Genomic DNA, 19,444 nt, shown 5'->3' with positions numbered 1-19,444 from the left:
CAAGTGCATCCTCCCAAACAGCTGACTGTTCTTCCTAGTCATGTTCCTGCACCAGATGAGCTGTTCTCCACAGTCTGCCCCATTCCTCCTCCTCGTGCATGTGCTCCTCTGAGATCAGTGTGTTCTCTCAGCTCATTGTCTTCAAGTTCTGTCAGGTCTGCATCTGGTTTAGACCACATGTTTTCTGATACTGAAGATGAGGAAAGCGAGTTTGCAGAGAACATCCAGACCTTCCTCAAGCCAGAAAGACCCAGACTAATGAAACAGATTCTTGCCTGGGAGGAGGAGGAGGTGGAGCAGGAGGTGCTGGATGAGGAATCATGGACGAGTGAAGTGTTTGAGGACCTCAGTGAAACCGGGGACTCTGAGGCTGAACATGATATCGCCACTCTGACTCCTTTTGATGGTGGTAAGAGCCGGCTCAGTGGGAATGTCCTGGAGGAACCAAAGAACAGGCGAAAAGTGCCAATGGTTCTGTTCACCTGGGCAGAGGAGAAGGTGAAGGAAAATGTGGAGAGGAAACTCCAGAAGGAGAGGGAGAGAAGAGAAAGACAGCTGCTGTATCACCGTTACAGAAATGATCCTAAACTGAAGCACCTGTGGATCAACAAACACAACCACAACTACATATGATGCTGATGCTTATCATCATCCCTCCCCAAAGTATCCCACTTACCCTTCACCCACTGCACAATCCTGCTTGTAAATAAACGCTGTGCAATGGCTGAAAGATCTGTGACTCTTCTTGTTTTTTTTTTTTTTATAAAGCATCATTCAAAAGCATCATATAAAAACACACATAATTGTTTTAATCTTATTCTAAATGCAGAAGCAGGGCTTAAATGATTAATCAAAGTTCACATCAATTAAATTTTAAATTAGCGATGTGTAGGCCCACACGGAATCTGCGCACGCAGAATTCTTCAGATTTTTAGCCCATCTTTAATTCTGTTTATATACTTGTGTATATGTATGTAAATTTATATTTATTCAGTTTTTATATAACTTTAGTATAATTATTGACTAATATGGAAAGTTCATATAATTTATTTATTTATTTATTTTTTTTTTACTTTTTTTTTATACATTAAAACATTTTACAGAACTGAACATTCAATGACAGCAGCGATTATAAAAAAAATACAACAGAAAAAAAGGAACCCTAGATATAAATAAAAACTAATTACAAAAGGAGAAAAAAAAGTACATTATTTTCAGTTTCAAAGGAGCTGGAAATACTATGTCCTATTCAGATACAAAGTAACAGGTGCCAATTTTTGTTTTAAAATATCCATTTTTAATTGAAGTTGAGCAGTCATCTACTCCATTCTATAGATTCAAGTTTTTCTATCCACTGTACTATTGTTGGAGGGTGTGGCTTCATCCAATTTATTATAGTCTTTCTTGCACTAAGTAAAAGTATATGTAGTATATATCTCTGGCTTTTATTATATATATCATGGGGTATCCCTTTAAGCAAGAAAAACAGGGGAGTAAAAGGTAGATCTAACTGCATAATTTTCATTATTTCAATCGTTACCACCTGGCCAAAATGCACGCATCTTCGGACATTCCCAAAATATATGTGTGTGATTACCCACATTCCCGCAACCCCTCCAGCATTCCTCTGACTGTGGACGGTTAGCATGTTTTGACCATCAATGGTGTTCTCCAAAACTTTTTTTTTTTTTTTTTCCAGTCAAACTCTTTCCAATTATGGCTATTGATACCCTTATGATATTCTGAACATATGTTTTCCTCAAATTTTTCATTAAGTTCGGATTCCCATTTTGCCTTAATATGAAGGGTGTTACCTGTTGAATCCAGAATTAGTCTATTATATATCTGTGATATGTGTCTTTTATGTAGTCCTTTTTGGTTTTTTATATCAATAAAATACTGTTCCACATTAGTTGGGACTATTAGTTGGGATATTTGTAATATAGCTTCTTAATTGCAAGTATTGAAAGAAATCGCTTGATGACAACATATATTTGTCTTTAGATAAGAAAATGAGTGCATAGTGTTTTCATTAAATAACTGATCAATCATATAAATTATTTACAATACAGTTTGTAAAATAATATTTTCTATTAGTAGATATATAGAAGACTTGCTTTGTTTACCAAATAAAATGGATCTAATTGGATTTGCATTGTAAACATTAAATACAAGTTAAAAAGGTATTATTTTTTATTTCATATATTAAGGTTTTAGTTATGAAACTCCCAAAATCATTCCGCATAAATCCGCAGATTTTTAACAAAGTTCTGCGCAGAAATAGCAAAAAATGTCAGCAGAATCCGCCTGGCCATAGCGATGTGTAAATGGAGACTTGAACTGTTTTCTTGGTCTTTACAGTATCCAGCAGGTAGGCAAAGTGAAATGTGTTCTGCTTGGTTCCTCAAATACTTTCTTCCCTCATTTTAGCACATCCATTTAATATGATATTAATTCGATTAATTATAGACTAACACATATTTAAAATTGGATTAAAATGTTGTAATCAAGGGCGACACGGCGGCTTAGTGGTTAGCACTGTCCCCTCACAGCAAGAAGGTTACTAGTTCAAGTCCCAGCTAGGTCAGTTGGGTTTTCTGTGTGGAGTTTGCATGTTCTCCTTTTGTAGGTGTGGGTTCCCTCCGGGTGCTCCAGTTTCCCCCACAGTCCAAAGACATGTCCTATAAGTGAATTGAATGAACTAAGTTGGCCGTAGCGTATGAGTGTGTGTGTGTGTGAATGAGTGTGTATGGACATTTCCTCCTTGTACTGTGTTACAGCTGGAAGGGCATTCGCTAAGTAAAACATATGCTGGATAAGTTGGTGGTTCATTCCACTGTGACTACCCCTGAGTGAATTAATGAAATCCGAGAGCTTTCGCATCCTCTAAAAACAACATCGGTTTGGGATTGTCCATAAAAATACAGGAAAAAAAGTCCAGAAAAATGTATTAAATCTTTAAAACAAACCATGTGAACCACATGAAGTGGTTAATTCATAATGTATTTCTAAAATAAGCTATTGATTGTCATGTTATCAGTATTATAAGATTACTTTTTTGCACACATAAAACAAAAATAAGGACTTTTTACAACAGTTTATATTCCTCATTGTCAGTATAGGGCACACATTCACGATAGCGCTGTGCTCTGTATACATTAAGCTCTTTGTTGCCTGCTGGTGTATTTCCTCAGGTGTGCCTGTGCTTTGAAAGACAGAGGCAGGTGTGTTGAGGCAAGTTGGAGCTAAACCCTGCAGGAACACCAGCCCTCCAGGACCGAGATTGGTGACCCCTGATTAAAAAAATAATATCTCACATTATTGTAACATTTGTATAAACTAATTTAATCAAATATCATTTTACACCATTCAAAAGTTAATATCATAGTTGAAAGGGCACCTACTGTATGATGCATAATTAACTTTTCCCCGCCTTCTGAATTGATTGACAGGAGTGTATTAACATGTCTCCATTCAGTAGTAACACAAAACAGGATTTGCAAAGAAACTGGGATTTAAAGATCTGTTCCAACACTCTGTGATCAGCTGCACTTCAAAACAGTTCATGTTTGTAATAAAGAAAATAATCACCACAGCCACATATGGTCAAATTGATTATATAGGAGAATGCTTCGATCATAGAACAGGAGTCCCGGTTTGTGTTTATTCTGGGTTATTTTGTACAGTAGCATAGATTTCGACATTTACTACAAGTAGACATGCAAAAACAATCCAAAGACACATTCTGAAGACGTCAAAAAATTATTTTACCACTTGTAAAAGGGGTAAAATAGGAGCCCTTTAAAGTAAAAGGGCTCACTTCAAAACAGAAATAACAATCAGTCACAAAACGGGATCAACAAATTTTGTCTTTTTTTTCCAAGAGGCCACTTACTTCTCCTCAAAGTCAGGTGTTTGATTATTGCCTTTACATGTGAGAGACAGACAGCTGAACCAAGGGCACAAACACAGAGGCAATGCATCATCCACTCACACAATCTTCCAGACTGGCAGACAGAGACAGTCAGCATCTCCTCAGGGACTCCTACGTGTGCCGTCTCACAAAGACACCTGACAATACTCGGCTCATTCTGCAGCTGCGCTCAGACACATAATGGAACCATCCATCCAGAAAAACTAGGTTGAACAGAATTTTTGCTGAGAATATTTTCAGGAGGTGGTGAGGGATGACTATTTGAAGAAGGAAATGAAAATGAGTCACAGTTTTATGATGCTAGGAGTTTAACAAGGTATGATGATGTGCTTCTGAAAATCATCTTAAAACAAATCAAGCGAATATGAACTCTTATTTTATTTGAATATAAACATTTATTAAGAAATCAGTTTCAATTTACAGTAGGTTCAGATGACGGCTTCTGCAAATGCCATGGCACATTTCAGTTAATCTGATGTTCTTCATTTTAAAAAATGAAAAATGACTTTTTCTGTACAGCTTTGGTAATGTCTGCAATGAAAAATGATGTCATAAAGACAAATTTTGTCCACATGAGACTTCTAGCATTGCTGTGGTGCCATCTAGTGGTTAGTTTTTTGTGGTCACTATAAAATAATAATAAATATTGTACTATAAATTTTTTATTAGATGTACATATATTAGATTTTTTTGGTGAGGAAATTGTTGGGTCAAAAAAAATCTTGTTGGGAAATATTATGAAAATGTAAATTATAACGTATATGTATTGTATTTTGAATCACATTTATTCCTATAATGGCAAAGGGTGTGTGTGAATGGAGGGGGGGGGGGGTCCATGTGTTCTTGTGGGCCTCTTATTATTATCTTATTATATTATTATGACTTATTATATACATTTATAAACCATGATACCAGGATTCTTTTCTGAATAACAGAAAAGCTTTTATTCAAAATATAGATCTTCTGCACCTTTTAAATGGCTTTACTGTCCAAAAACAGTTTACTATATAAATAGTTACTAATACCTTTATTCTTCATTCATCCTGCTGGCATTGCAATCAATCTTTGTTAACAGTATTGATTTCAATATATTCGTCTTATAAATATATTTGTTTTACAACAGAATGGTATTTTTTGTGGTTCATTCCGCTGTTGCGACCCCTAATAAATAAAGGGACTAAGCTGAATGAAAATGAATAAATGGGAATGGTATTTTATCATACATTTTTAACTTTTATTTAATGTTTACATTGCAAATCCAATTAGATCCACATATTTGGTAAACAAAGCAAATATTTTATATGTCTACTAAAAGACAGCAAATATTACTTTACAAACTGAATTGTAAATAAATCATGAACATTTTAATACTGGTATTATTATATCACAATTATATTATAGAAATTAATTTAAAAAAACTGATTAAATATAAATGTACACACATTTACACAAGTAAATACATAGACTCAATGATGGGCTAAAAATTTGCAGAAATCTGCGGATTTCTGCATGTACAGATTCCATGTGTGCCTAGTTATAGCCTACTATATCACAGAACTGCCATAATGTGATTTTAATGATTCCCCAAAATATAATGAATAAATGTATTTAAAGTGTTCTTTGTACAAACAGTGGGGGCAATTGCAAGGATTAAATAAAATTATTCATGTTTTGATATTTATCTGTCATTCAAAGCATCAGGGGACTCAGGCAGACTAAATGTTATCAGTGTCAATCAAATGATTTATTCGATTTTTTTATCCCCTCTCTGCCTCCATAGGCTGTACAGGAGAGAAGGACAGATCGGCTCTCAGCCATGAAGCTTTCCTGCTTATGGCAAACTCCCAGAATGACATGGAGGATTGGGTCAAAGCCATCAGACGTGTCATCTGGGCTCCCTTTGGAGGAGGTAACTCATATTTATGGACCACACACAGTGTGACATGGACACAAATGAATCATTAGCTTCATTCAGGCAACGTCTGCTGCTTTCAAGAAAGCAATACAAAATAAACCAGCAGCAAACTAACTTTACTGCGGTCTCTGGTTTATGCTGCATCGCTCATATACAGGCTAACTAAAATAACAACAGCACCAGCGGTCTGAATGTCAGTGTCTGAACCTTTGGCCATTATGTTACAGTTCTTTAATAACATGGCTTATTTGGGGGGTCTGAATGTAATATTTTAATATACATTTAATGATTTTGAAAATCCACCAAACACAGTCTTTGTTATGTCCTATGATATGCAGTGCTAGCTTAGCTCATAGTCACACAACAGGACCTCTCAGTCTCGCCATTAATATTCAAATCTTACCTCACAAACCTCCAGGTGAAGTAAAAAGGCCAACTTGGTTTGAAAATAAGCTTGTAGATACAAGTTAGCTCAGTCATTAGTTTACAACAAACCTGTGACAAATCGATATGGTCACACAAAACTATTTCTGATAAATTAGTTAAGCTGACATGGTAATCAGTATTGCCAGATATAGCGGACTTTTTACAGCCCAAAACCCGCCCAAAGCACAAAAAAACATTAGACAAACAAAGCCCAAAACATTAGATTAATATACTATTTAACCAACACCAGCAGTCACAGATCCAAAACATAACCATATCAAATTCAAAACCCGCCCAATCTGGCAACACTGATGTAACTTACCGCAGTTGAAAACCAACTTTCCACACAGTAACATTAGGCTATGTTGCTCAAAACAGGAGCTGGAGGGATTTGTTCCCAAATGAATAAGTGTTTTGAATGAATCATTAGCAATCCTGAAAAAAATTACTTTGTTCTAGAAGCAGCTGGTTTAAACAACTTCGTATGACTGACTGAAAATAAGACTCTCTCAAAAAAAACTGTCACCGTATACGCAAAAAAAGATAATATGCAGCTACGGAAATAGTCCACCTAAAATGGAATTTTACTCGTTCTATAGGCTATACAACGAGTATAGCCCCCCACCCCCCCCCCCCCCCCAATATGAGTATAACCCCCTTGAGCTTGATTTCCGTGACCGTCACTTAATTTGAAGAGGACCTATTATGCCCCTTTTTACAAGATTTAAAATACATATCTGATATCCCTGGAGTGTGTATGTGAAGTTACAGCTCAAAATACCCGACAAATAATTTTTATAACTCTTTAAATCTGCCTCTTTTAGGCTTTGATCCAAATTGTGCCATTTTGGTGACTTGCTTTAAATTCAAATGAGATTTTCGAAAGGGGTGGAGCTACAAATGCTTATGTGTCACAACAGCAACAGATTCAAAACAGAACTAACATCTCTATGAAAAACTGAAAATGTCAAAAGAAGTTGCCAGAAGAAGGTAGACTATGGAGACTACCGTGTTCATTTGTGCATCATAAAACTTTACATTTAAAATCCTGTTGGTTGCTGACATTATCTTCAGCAGGTATGGTGTGAAAACTCTAAAGGCGGATGTCTGCTTCTCACTCAGGGCTGTTTATGCTAATAAGGGAGAGATCGTCACTAATGGGCGGGACTTTCACCCTCCGATGACGTACAAAGGGAGAATATCAATCAAAGGTTTCTGTTTCTATCAATTGTGATTATAAAAAATATAATTAATACATTTTTACTAGTAGAGGCTCGCTATATTCGCACAACCTGTTTAAACCCCTTATAGAAGTGGTTTTTGCATAATAGGTCCCCTTTAATGTACCATAACATATATAAAAAAACAATTATTACTTTAAAACAGAAAATAAAAATTGTCCAAAAAGTTAATGTGTAGTGATACACATTAAAAAGCCACAATGCTGTTAATAAACAGTCACCCTAAACAGTACGTCTCTATAAAGAATTGTATAGGCTAAGTAATTCTAATCAAGACATCACCGTGAAAGAATGGGTTAAGCAACATGATACTGTGCAATGACTTACGCTCATCCCACATTCTCTCCATGCACTGAGACTGAATTGTCATTACAGTCAAAGAGGGCAAAAGCAGGTGTGAGTGTGATCTGATAGGCTGCACACACACATTCATTCTCATGCATCAATGTTCACTTGTGCCTGAAGTGGACTGATGCCTATGCCAGCAGGGATCTGTTATGTGTTTCATGCCTGAAATTAGAGCTATCTCTTGTCTATTTGCTCACTATGACTTATGTGTGCTTACTGAAGATTGTAGTATACGAGGCAGATCCAATATATTGCGAGGTAGGATTGAATACTGTCAATTTACCTTGATTTTGTAATAGTAATTGCTTTGATAATATTACAGCAGGTTTATCAGTGTGTTTTGTGCAATATTACAGTTCTGCATGTTTCTCTGGTGCTTGTATTGTGTAGGAATTTTTGGTCAGCATCTGGAAGACACAATACAGTATGAGAGGAAGTTTGGACCTCGACTGGCCCCTCTGTTGGTGGAGCAGTGTGTGGATTTTATACGGGAACAGGGTCTGAAAGAGGAGGGTCTCTTTAGGATGCCAGGACAGGCCAACCTGGTCAAAGAACTTCAAGATGCTTTTGACTGTGGAGATAAGCCTCTGTTTGACAGGTACTTTTTTAACCGAACTAAAACAACGTCAAACTGAGCTGAATAAGATTTTATTTTTTAAATTTGTATGATTAAAAAGTGCTTTAAAAAGAAACATGATTTGACTAGCCTTACAAAATAAGTATTCTTCAAGTTTTGCAATTTTAAGTATTTTTGTAAAGTATTTTAAATATACTTTATGTAGTAAGTGTACTGTTAAAGGTATAGTTCACCCAAAAATGAACACTCTATCATCATTTACTCAACCTTCACTTGACCCAAATTTGTTTGAGTTTTTATTTTTAAATTACCAAAAAATGTTTTATTAAAAAAAGAAAATATTTGGAAAATGGTATTTGTTTTTTCTAATATGGAGGTCAATGGTTACTGGCTTCTAAAAAGAAACTCTTAAAGCTTTGGAACCACTTGATGGTGAGTAAACTTTCTTTTTGGGTGAACTATCTATTTAATGCACTAAGAATAGTACTTGTAAATATACTATTTCAATGCAACTTGGAACTAAACTGGCCCATTTGATAAAAGTATGCTTTGTACACAGTAGAAAACTCTCAACTCCACCCAGTGTATCTACCTACAGTATATCTAGGCTGGCTTAAGCTGATTAAGTGCTTGTCAGTGTGTGCTGGGACAGTTTACCCACACTCAGCTGGTCAGAACAATTAAACTGCATCCCCCTGACTTGTATGTGTGATCTCTTGCAGTAACACTGACGTTCACACAGTGGCATCTCTACTGAAACTCTACCTCAGAGAGCTGCCCGAGCCTGTCATCCCCTTTAACAAATATGAGGACTTTTTAACTTGTGCACAGCTTCTGCTTAAAGATGAAGAAATGGTGAGTGCGCTGCAAGTCTTTCAGATTAGATTTCATAAATTCTCACTGCATTTTCCCACCAAAAACCTTGTTTTCTGGATTTCTAATTATGTTCTTGTGTGTGTCCTAAAGGGGCTCGGTGAGCTTGTGAAGCAGGTCAGCACTCTTCCTCAGGCTAATTATAATTTGTTAAAGTACATTTGCAAGTAAGTTAACAAATCGACATGCCATCAGTTTTCGGTCTATGGTTTTGAAACAATTTCTTTATTGATTTAAATGAATGAGATGTTATATCCTCTATGTTTTCATGTAGATTCTTAGATGAGGTGCAATCACACTCGAATGAGAACAAGATGAGCGTTCAGAACCTTGCAACAGTTTTTGGACCAAATATCCTTCGGCCTAAAATAGAGGACCCTGTTTCAATGATGGAAGGTTGGTACGGATATAGTAGTAAATTTTACAGCTATAAAATGGGATCCAAATCTGTTCCCTTTCTGTTCCCAGGGTTTAGCTCAAACCCCAATTAAGCACAACTGAACTAGGCAAACAAGGTCTTTAGATTCAATAAAACAGATGCTGAGGAGGCCAAGTACAGTCTAAATATGTTCACCTGAGTCGATGTATGTTTGTCATCATTTCAAAGTGTTTGTTTTACTTTCATTTTATCAGAGCAAGCTAAATTCTGGCCTATTGTCTGAAAAACATCACCATCACAGGTGAACAATTAATTTTAGGATGATCTAAGACATGAAGGATTTGTCGATTTTAACCTAACTGCCCGGGAAATGAAGGATGCATTTGGAGGCCATATTTGAAGGAGCCTTCAAAATTGGGACAGCCTTCGTCACACCACAGTGATGCAGTCAGCCTTCTAATGTGGCCTTCAAAGGATGCAGCCTGTGAATTGGGACACAGTTAGATATGGTCTAATTATTGGGATACAAGGGACCATAGCTCTACCACTGAAGAATGGGAAGCAGACAAATTTGATTAGGTCTGCATCACATTGCAGACATAAAAATCAATGAATTTCTTTCAGAGTTGTGCATTTCAAAATGGGAACGGTCAATCACTGTTTGTGGATACCATAGAAATGAATAAGAAGTGCTTTATGCTGTATTCTATACCTGTCACAAAATTGACAGTGACTGCTCTAACATACAAAAAAAAAAAAAACTAAAACAGCATGTAGGGGAGGGGTCCGAGATCAGGGTGTTCTTAAGCGCCCCCTGGAAAAGGAGGAAAAGGGGGAGATGGGGTGGACAGGGGGATTTTTCAAAAATTAAGATATGGGAAGTAAGGTGAAATGGGCGATTTATTGTAGGCTTGGATTAATCTGATTGATATATCGATGATTGCAGACGAGAGACCAGCCGCGATCAATCATGTCACGTGCTCCTCTCGAAATTAGTTCATAAAACTTTACTTAAAGGCAAACAAGCTGAAGATCTTTGAGGAACCAAACCATTTTAGTTCATCAAGGAACCTTTTTGTGATTGTGATTGCCACAAGAATCATTTTTACTAGCATTTTAACATTCTGAAGAACCTTTTTTGGATTAAAAAAATCAAATGAATGTCAAAGGTTCTTTATGTACCCCTTGACATTATTAGAGAACCTTCAGACAACCTTTTCGCAAAATAATAAACCGTGTCCCAGAAAAGCTGGGAAACATTTAATTCAATGTTCCATTTCATTCAATGTTACATGCTTGTGAGATGATCTTCCCATTCCCACATGGACTGCGGATTCACTGATATCCTTCAAATGACCTTAACCCCAGTGAATAAAATCAAGACCACCTTTTGAAGAGCTTTGTTCTAGAAGAACCCTCCCTCTCTCTTATAAAAGCACTCTTACTCTAGCACTAAATTCTCTGAGCACAAACATGTTTCTTTGTATAAGCACTTCTTGTGTGTATTTCCAATTCTTGTATTATCCCTGAATGCCTCCTTGTAAGTCGCTTTGGACAAAAGCGTCTGTTAAATGACTAAATGTAAATGTAAAAGCTGTTTATTCAGCATAGTGAAGCCTCTCGTCCATTGACATTCATCCTGGTCTCCTTCTCTGCAGCACAGCTTTGACAGAAACTTCCATACAACTGTGTTGGAGCTGGTTATTGTTAATACCATCACATATTTCCCCTTGAGGAGCAGATTTGAACAACACTGTGTTAGAAACTCATATCTAAGCAATTTAAATCTGTTTTTAGGAACCACCCAGGTGCAACAACTAATGACGGTGTTGATCAGTGAACATGAACGTCTGTATGTGGGAAACGAGAGAGATGTGTCTTCTGAACAGACTGGAAGTTGTCTTCGAGGCCAGCGTGGCATGGTAGAGTGGATTTCTGATGAGGAATTGCTGAACTGCTCGTCGCCGAGTCAGATATCCAAAGTGGTAGAAAGTGTATCTGGCAGTGCCACGTCTTTAGATGTCAATACGGGTGCTCCCACCACTGCCAAAATGACACCTCAGGGAAAAGTCGGACTGACAGTCAGCCCTAGCAAACAAGCGAAATCCCTCCCATCCTGGAAATACTCCTTCAAGAGCGGAGGGGTACGAGCTCAGCCTGCGAAAATCGGAGGCTCGTCTGTAGATGTGTCCACTTTGCCCAGTACAGGCAACTGGTTCATGAACGGCATTTCTTCATTGCGCAGCCACCGGCGTACGTCATCAGGAGAGCGCATGGGCAAGGATTCAGCCTTATCGCATCGTCTGTCCACTTATGACAATGTAACCTCATCCAGTCTTAGTGTTCCCAGCGTCGCCAGTACACCCTGGTCCACATCCTCGTGTGAGATCCTAGTGGGCGACTCTGTGGGCAGTGACCCCTCAGGACTGAACTCCGTTAAGGACTGGTCTGTCCAAGGGCAAAGTGAAGACAGGAGTTCAGAGGTCACGGAGAGCAGCGAGGCACTGGAAATGTGTGTGAGTAGCGCTGGATGCAGCGAGAATGGAAATGTTGAAGATAAGGGGAACGTCACAGGAGATAATGACACTAGCACGACAGCACTTAACAGCCTGGTAGCAGAGCTGAAAGGCGAGTTGAAGAAACAGAAGGCCAACTATGAATCAAGAATACGAAGGTATGTTTGACATCCACAGCATATTGATTATATGTATTTATCTTGACACATTACAGGGGAAATTTAGCTAATTCAATTGAGCTTTCTAGGCTACAAGGTAGCTTAGTGATTAGCACTGTTGCCTCACAGCAAGAAGGTCGCTGGTTTGAGTCCCAGCTGGGTCAGTGGGCTTTTCTGTGTGAAGTTTGCATGTTCTTCCTGTGTTCATGTGGGTTTCCTCTGGGTGCTCTGGTTTTCCCCACAGTCCAAAGACATGCACTATAGGTGAATTGACTAAAATAAATTCACCGTAGTGTTATGAGTGTGTTTGTGTGAATAAGTGTGTATGGATGTTTCCCAGTACTCGGTTGCAGCTGGAAGGGCATCCGCTGTGTAAAACAAATGCTAGATAAGTTGGAGGTTCATTCCACTGTGGTGACCCCTGATAAATAAAGGGACTAAGCTGAAGGAAAATTAGTGAATAAATTAAGTGAGCTCACCAGATTTTATGTTGCACTTTTATCATCATTCCGAAAATTATAGGATCTTTTTCAAAGTTTAAAGGGAAAGTTTACTAAAAAATGAAAATTTACTCACCCTCAGCATGATTCCAAACCTTTAAGAGTTATATAATAATATATTTTAAAGAATGTTACAAACCAGTAACAAAACAAATACTATGGAAGTCAATGGTTACTTATTTTGTGCTCAACAGTAAGAAAGAAACTCAAAGAGATTCGTGACAAGTGAAGGCTGAGTATATGATGACAGAATTTTCAGTCTTGGGTGAACTATACCTTTAACTATTTCAATGTATTTTGATTCCTGTTGTAATGATTCTATGTGTGTAATTACCTTTTAAACAAAACAATGTAGGATGGGACCCTGTGCCTTATTTTGTTGGTTGATTTTGTTTAGAAAGATGCTTGGATGTGGATTTTGGTCAAATTGGTTTGTTTAAAATCTGTGTGAAATCAAAATGTACAATGTTTATTTTGCTAGCACACATTGTTAATCTTAATGTGAGCAATAGATCTTTGCAAGTTAATTTACTGAAAAAAAGCAATTTTCGTCACCTTTAATCAAAGTCTGAGCATTTAATTCTGCGTTTGGACTGGTGATCTTTCTCTGTTGACATCAGTTTGATGACTTCAGCCACAATATTATTAACCATACCCCTCTTGTCATTAGTTTGCTGAGGAAATGATGCACAAAAAGAAAGCCCTTCCTCTTACTCAACCTCCATTTCTGTTGGATTTACATTAACATACTGAAAAACAGTCTCATTAACTTATAGTTCGTGCAGACTTTAAGGAATACAATAGCTCAACCAATGGTATGTATGGTCTGAGTTTGGGGCGTGGTTATCTTTCTCAATAGATAGTACTATAATAGAGTACTTTAATGTATGCATTGTACATTGATGATCGGGGGGTTGGATATATTGAGTGGTTCTCAATGACATTTGTGATATTAAATATACAGTGACAGGTTTGCATTCTTACACCTATTAATGGATGACCATGAAAGACTGCACATATTTTTTATTTTACTGTTTAACTGCCATGTGTGAGCCAGTGTGTGATCAAACACAAACTATGCATCTAGTTTTACAGACACCTACAGTACAAACCCCTATTTTGCAAGAAATATGATATGTGAATACTTATGCTGCCTAGATTTGCCAGCTAAATTAATTTTTTTGGCGCAGACATGCATTGACAATGTTATAAACCATTATAAGGATGGTTAAATGTATATCGTTATCTGTTATTTTATTTAGTAATACTATTTAAGATACAGATCAGAGCAAACTATTTCTTCACTTTTAAAGGACAGATCCCCCCACACATCTTGCTTTGATATTCTTCAGGGGGGATTAAGCGTTAATTGGGGGGTCAGAGCCCCCCTTAACAAAAGCATATGGAATTGAAAATCAAAATCAGAGCTCCATTTTTTTACAGGTCTATCTTTGAAGGTTTAGGAGTAATAGAAGAGTTAAGACGCGAAAACCTCTAAAGGCCATCTGAAATGTTCTCCTATGGGCATTTTTCTTAGCCTCATATGTTTATGTTCAGTTATTTCACTTTAAATGCAATTTATTCATCTTTATAAAAATAAAATTTCTGAGCCTACTTACAGGAGTTGGAGAAAAATGCTAATTTTATCATAATTAGATTTTTAATTCTCAAATGCCATTTAGAGGTTTTTGCATCTAAACAAAGGGTGCTTAGTTTAGCGGGGTTTTTTTTTTACTTTCTTTAACACGCCTGCCTGGAAGTTTCTAGCATACATAGAAAGAGCTTGATCAGCTGGTTCAGGTAACTAACTGGGGTTGGAACTAAACTCTCTAGGACACGGGCCCTCCAGCACAGAGTTTGGGCGCCCCTGATCTAAACTCTTCAACTGTAAAAAAAACAATGACAATACTTTTAAAATGCATCTGTTATCATTTCTTTTTTAAGGCTAGAGGAATCAAGTGTCACTTTGCACAAGCAAATGGAGAGGCTGGAAGAGGAGATGGACCAGGAGAAGAAGAAGTATCGCATGTTGGAAATTAAACTGCGCAATTCTGAACGTGCTCGCGAGGACGCAGAGACCCGCAACCGCTTGCTTCAGAATGAGATGGAGGAATTCTTCTCCACTCTGGGGGATCTTACACTGGGAACAAGAACAAGCAAAATTTGACTGGCAGCCCTGCTTATTTAACTCTGAGAGACTTCTGTGTTTGTTGTAGATAGAATTTCAAAATCTCGTTGCTCATGCATCATGGGTACTCAGAGGTCATTTTGTGCCGTTTTATTTTTTTTAACGGCAATTTGATTATGTGTAGCATTTTCACCTTTCTCTCTGATCCTCAGACTTACAGTTTTAAATGGATAGTTCACACAAAAATACAAATCCTCTGATTATTTAAACTTTGTTCTCAAGCCATAAACTGTTTTGTCTGCAAAAAAACCAAACAAACAGAAAAATTAATTTTGTGTGAAAAACAAATGTAAAAAAAATCGGACAACTTGCCCCTGTTATTTGTAAATAATAACAAGTTATTTTGGGGTGAACTATTCCTTTAAGGTTCAGTCCAGTTATTACACTGAAAATAAAATAATTGGATTTACTCATTTTTGGGGGGTAAGTGGTTGCAAACAATTTATACTGGTTGAATGTAAACAAACAAATAGACCCTTTTCAGTAAGGGAAGTTGTCAGTGTTGCCAGATGGGGCGGTTTTGAATTTGATTGTGCTGGTGCAAAAAGGCATAGGCGGATTGACAAAATTTGGGCGGTTTTGGGACGTAAATTTTATATGCAACTTATTCAACAAAACCTAACCGTGTGCTCCTACTCCATTCAGTTTATATAGTGACCAGTGCATAGTGCAAACCATGTAGGCCCACAAATAAGAGGTGAAGGAAAGTTGTATCAAAATTTGACTCCCCTTCGCATGCACCGCATCACACATCGCCTGCAGTAAAACCCACAAGGGTTTAATCATGACACTTCAATCGATAATTTTTTTCACAGTTGACAGCAAGAACAAACATAGAAGCTTTGTCTGGTTGACAAGCAGCACCAAATTAAGTTCAAGAGAATTATAAACGCTAAATAGGAAGAATTTATACAACATTTCAAAAGTAAAACATACGTTAACATTAAGTGCAGTGTGCGGGTGAGAGGGGGCAGTGTTTCGATGACACCTGGTTATGTGGTTCTGTGACTGCTTGCGTTGGTTGCTGTATGTTTTTAAATTATGACAGTTAAAGTAACTAGGTTAATTTTGGTTAAAATAAATTAATTAAATATGATTATAAAAAATTGGGCGGTTTTTTTGAGTGTTTTAGAGGGTTTGGGACAGTTTTTGGGCCAGAAAAAGTCAGCTATATCTGGCAACACTGGAAGTCGTCAAAGTTGAGTAAACTTAGAGTGCAGTGAATCGGGGAGTTCAATTTTTTTACAACCCTATTTGCTGAAATAATAAAAGAAGAACTCCACGATGGTGTTATCAAGACTTTCAAAAAAAGGAAAAAAAAATGTTTACGGATGTTTACATGTGTGGAGTCCCGTGAAGGAGCTCCGGATGGAGATCTGTTGTTTTGTGTTTACCTTATGATTAAAGTTGTTGCACGTCCGCCGGTTCCCGCCTCAAAGTAAGCGAATTTGAGCCACTTGAACATTAAGGAAGCGTTCAGAAAAAAAACAAAACACCAGCGAAGAAACTCGACACAGAGGAACATAAACACCTACTGCCAGCTAGCGTTTCGGAAGTGTATTGCAGAGCAACAGAAACAGCACGCAGAAGTATAAATGCATGGCTACGTGCAAGGCTTGCGCTGTAGGTCACGCCGACCACTTGATGCAGAAGTATAAACCAGGCTTAAAAAGCATTGGATGCAGCTCAGATTGCGCTGCACCAGGTCTGCATCCAGACCCCCTCGGTTTGTGAGCACAATTTAGTGCACACAGCATGTCATATCATCTGATAATTGTAAAAAATAATTACAAAAGGCAACTGACTGTTCAAAGCCACATAAAACAAAAGTAAAATATGATGTATATGCCGAGTTGAGCGGCTAATCAAATCAGTTTCAGTTACTTCTGTATTTGCTTCACGAGGGAGAGCGGGAGGTTGCCGCTTGGTCATAACAGTCTTGTGAAAACTGTCCACTCTTAAGCCTGTTTCACACCGCAAGCGTCAGCAGCGCGTGTTTTTTCGGCGTCCATGTTAGCCAGCGCCGGGACGAGGACGCACTGGGGTGCTGTTTTTTCACATGTCAGTATTTATGAATAGATTACACCAAAAAGAACACGAGTAATCTTGACAAACTATACATCAGTCTAAAGCTACAACCCTCAAGCAGCCAATACTGCAAATTGTTTTTCAATGGGAAGCTTATGAAAGAATGTATTTGCTAAATTTGTGCACAAAACGCGTATTAGATATGGAATATCATCGTCATGACAAGACACACGCATTCACTGATGTACATCACGGTTTATTTTGAAAGGTAGGAGTCCACAGTACACCACATGCAACACATTTAGTCCAACGACACAATAGTTTTGAATTATGGATGGTTATTTAAGTCACCGTTTCTGCCGGAGACCTGTTGTTTACATTGTTTACCATGTTACTTACACGCGAAAAAGGTGTCTTTGTAGTAAAAAGCAAGTCAATGTCATAGCTTACAGTGTTACAGATAAAATGAGCTGTTGAACATTGCTAATTGTTGTTTAAATTCAGCCCATATAAATTGTTTGCAACCAGTTACCTCAAATAAATTTAGTAAATCCATTTCTTTAATGTAGTAGTCATCACTTGCATAAGCTGAAAATACCAAAGCATGACTTTTCTGACTGTTTTGCGATATTGGCAGTTCGTGGTAATGGCATTTCCTGTTAATGCATGGTAAGAAAGTAGTCCTGCTGAGGTTTTGATGAATTTGTCACACAGTCATTACCATACACAAGCTGCATCTTATCACACTGTGCCTCACACTACCAGACATAGACATCAAGTCACACAGGCTCATATAGATTACAAACTTCACCAACTCGTTTCAGCAAGTCCCTTTATTGTAAGTAGAATGCACTATGGGATAAAATACTTTTTCAAAAATAGATGTGGTGACACCATCCCAAGTGTACAATATTTTAAGTTAAACTGTACTTCAGCCACAAGATTTCCAAGGCTAGGATTTATTTAAGCTTATTAATGAACTATTTCTCAGGTGGTGTTTTTTTACACTCGACGATGGATGAGTGTCTTTATATAAGATAGACGATGGAACTAAAGCTGACATATACTTGAATGTGTTTTATTTCAATATGCACATATGTTATCGTTTTGTTTTTTGATTGATTGCTGAATGCAGAAAGTGCCAAAGTAGAGGTTTCCAAATAAAAAAAGGGGTTTTATTTCAGATAAAGACTGATTAGTCTTTGAAATAAATCGCAGTTGTCATTAAAACTGCAATGTTGTAACTTTTTATGATGCATCAAGAAAAGTCTGAAGTGGGATTATGATTGATATTAAAATTGAAGAATATACTGACTGAAAGCAGTGGTGTACACTTTTTATATATTCAGGATGTTTTCGATCAATCTATCAAACCTTTTTGACATCAAAAATTAAAGTGAAGTTTCATAAACCAAATTTCGAGAGGAGCACGTGATATGATTGAGCACGTCTGGCCACTCATCTGTAATCAGTAATAATCCAATCAGAGCGATCCTAGTTTACTATAAATGGATCATTTTCTCCCTAATGTTTTATCTTCATTTGGAAGAATCCCCCCTTCCACCCCTTCTCTCCTCCTTTCCTCCCTTTTCAAAAGGGGGAACTCTCGAGACCTACCTGATCTCGGATCCCCTGATATGCTTATCGACCGGGCGGGAGCCCTGGGCTCAAAGATCTCCGAGCTCAGGGTTCTCTCCCGGGACAGCATGCCAAACCAGCTTTATACGCCAAGCATATCTAAGTGGGAACTCTTGAAATATAAATAAAACAATTGTGCAATTTGAACAAGTGATTTTACAAAGTGCATTAAATGTAGGTCGTGTCTACTTAATATTTCAAATAACATTGTAACATCAGCGCTTTATGCATTTTGCTGTGTCTTTTCAGAAGACTGAAAACCACCGAAATCATATGAATTTTCTTTCCTTTAAACATATCTTCCCTTCTTTCAACAATACAAGAGTGTGTAAACATGACAAAATTGTACTTATGGCTGATTTCCCCTTTTAATATTTAATAATTTACATTGCTCAGCAAATATAAGTACACCCCTCACAAATCTCTCATTTAAATGAATATTTTATATTGGAAGCTTTACAATATTGTATTTGTGCATAGACATTTTATTAGTCTGTACTGAAGCCAATCCTGGAACTTATCTAACAAAATAAGTTATGATAATGGTCCAAGGTAGTACTCCCAAATATGTATGTTGTAGAAGAATATGACCTACAAAATGTAAAAAGAGCCAAATCTATAGAAACAAAAAAACGTTGAAATTGTCGTTTGCAATTTTTTTCTCCAATATTTTGCAGGAATTTAAATGTAATATCTTTATTTCTAAATAAATTTGGTGACTAA

The 19,444-nt window shown here is 37.2% G+C and overlaps 1 protein-coding gene across 3 annotated transcripts in view; it reads left to right on the top strand.

The window, feature by feature from the left end:
* The window catches only part of arhgap22 (Rho GTPase activating protein 22), a 44,995-nt gene extending 26,603 nt beyond the window's left edge, over positions 1-18,392 (top strand). For 2 of the 3 annotated variants that reach the window (XM_056471314.1, XM_056471315.1), the window contains 7 exons: positions 5,715-5,843; positions 8,255-8,462; positions 9,164-9,296; positions 9,408-9,481; positions 9,589-9,710; positions 11,491-12,367; positions 14,812-18,392. In XM_056471314.1, the coding sequence (XP_056327289.1) occupies positions 5,715-5,843; positions 8,255-8,462; positions 9,164-9,296; positions 9,408-9,481; positions 9,589-9,710; positions 11,491-12,367; positions 14,812-15,034 (1,766 nt within the window). In that variant the 3' untranslated portion in view covers positions 15,035-18,392. Of the gene's footprint in view, positions 1-5,714; positions 5,844-8,254; positions 8,463-9,163; positions 9,482-9,588; positions 9,711-11,490; positions 12,368-14,811 lie in introns of all 3 variants that reach the window. The other variant, XM_056471313.1, reaches the window with a different exon arrangement.
* The last annotated feature ends 1,052 nt before the right edge of the window (positions 18,393-19,444 follow it).

The sequence above is a fragment of the Danio aesculapii genome, chromosome 13 (genome assembly GCF_903798145.1).
Source record: "Danio aesculapii chromosome 13, fDanAes4.1, whole genome shotgun sequence".
Lineage (NCBI taxonomy): Eukaryota > Metazoa > Chordata > Actinopteri > Cypriniformes > Danionidae > Danio > Danio aesculapii.
The sequence above is the reverse complement of the archived record's forward strand: the minus strand, read 5'-3'. Positions and strand labels throughout refer to the sequence as shown.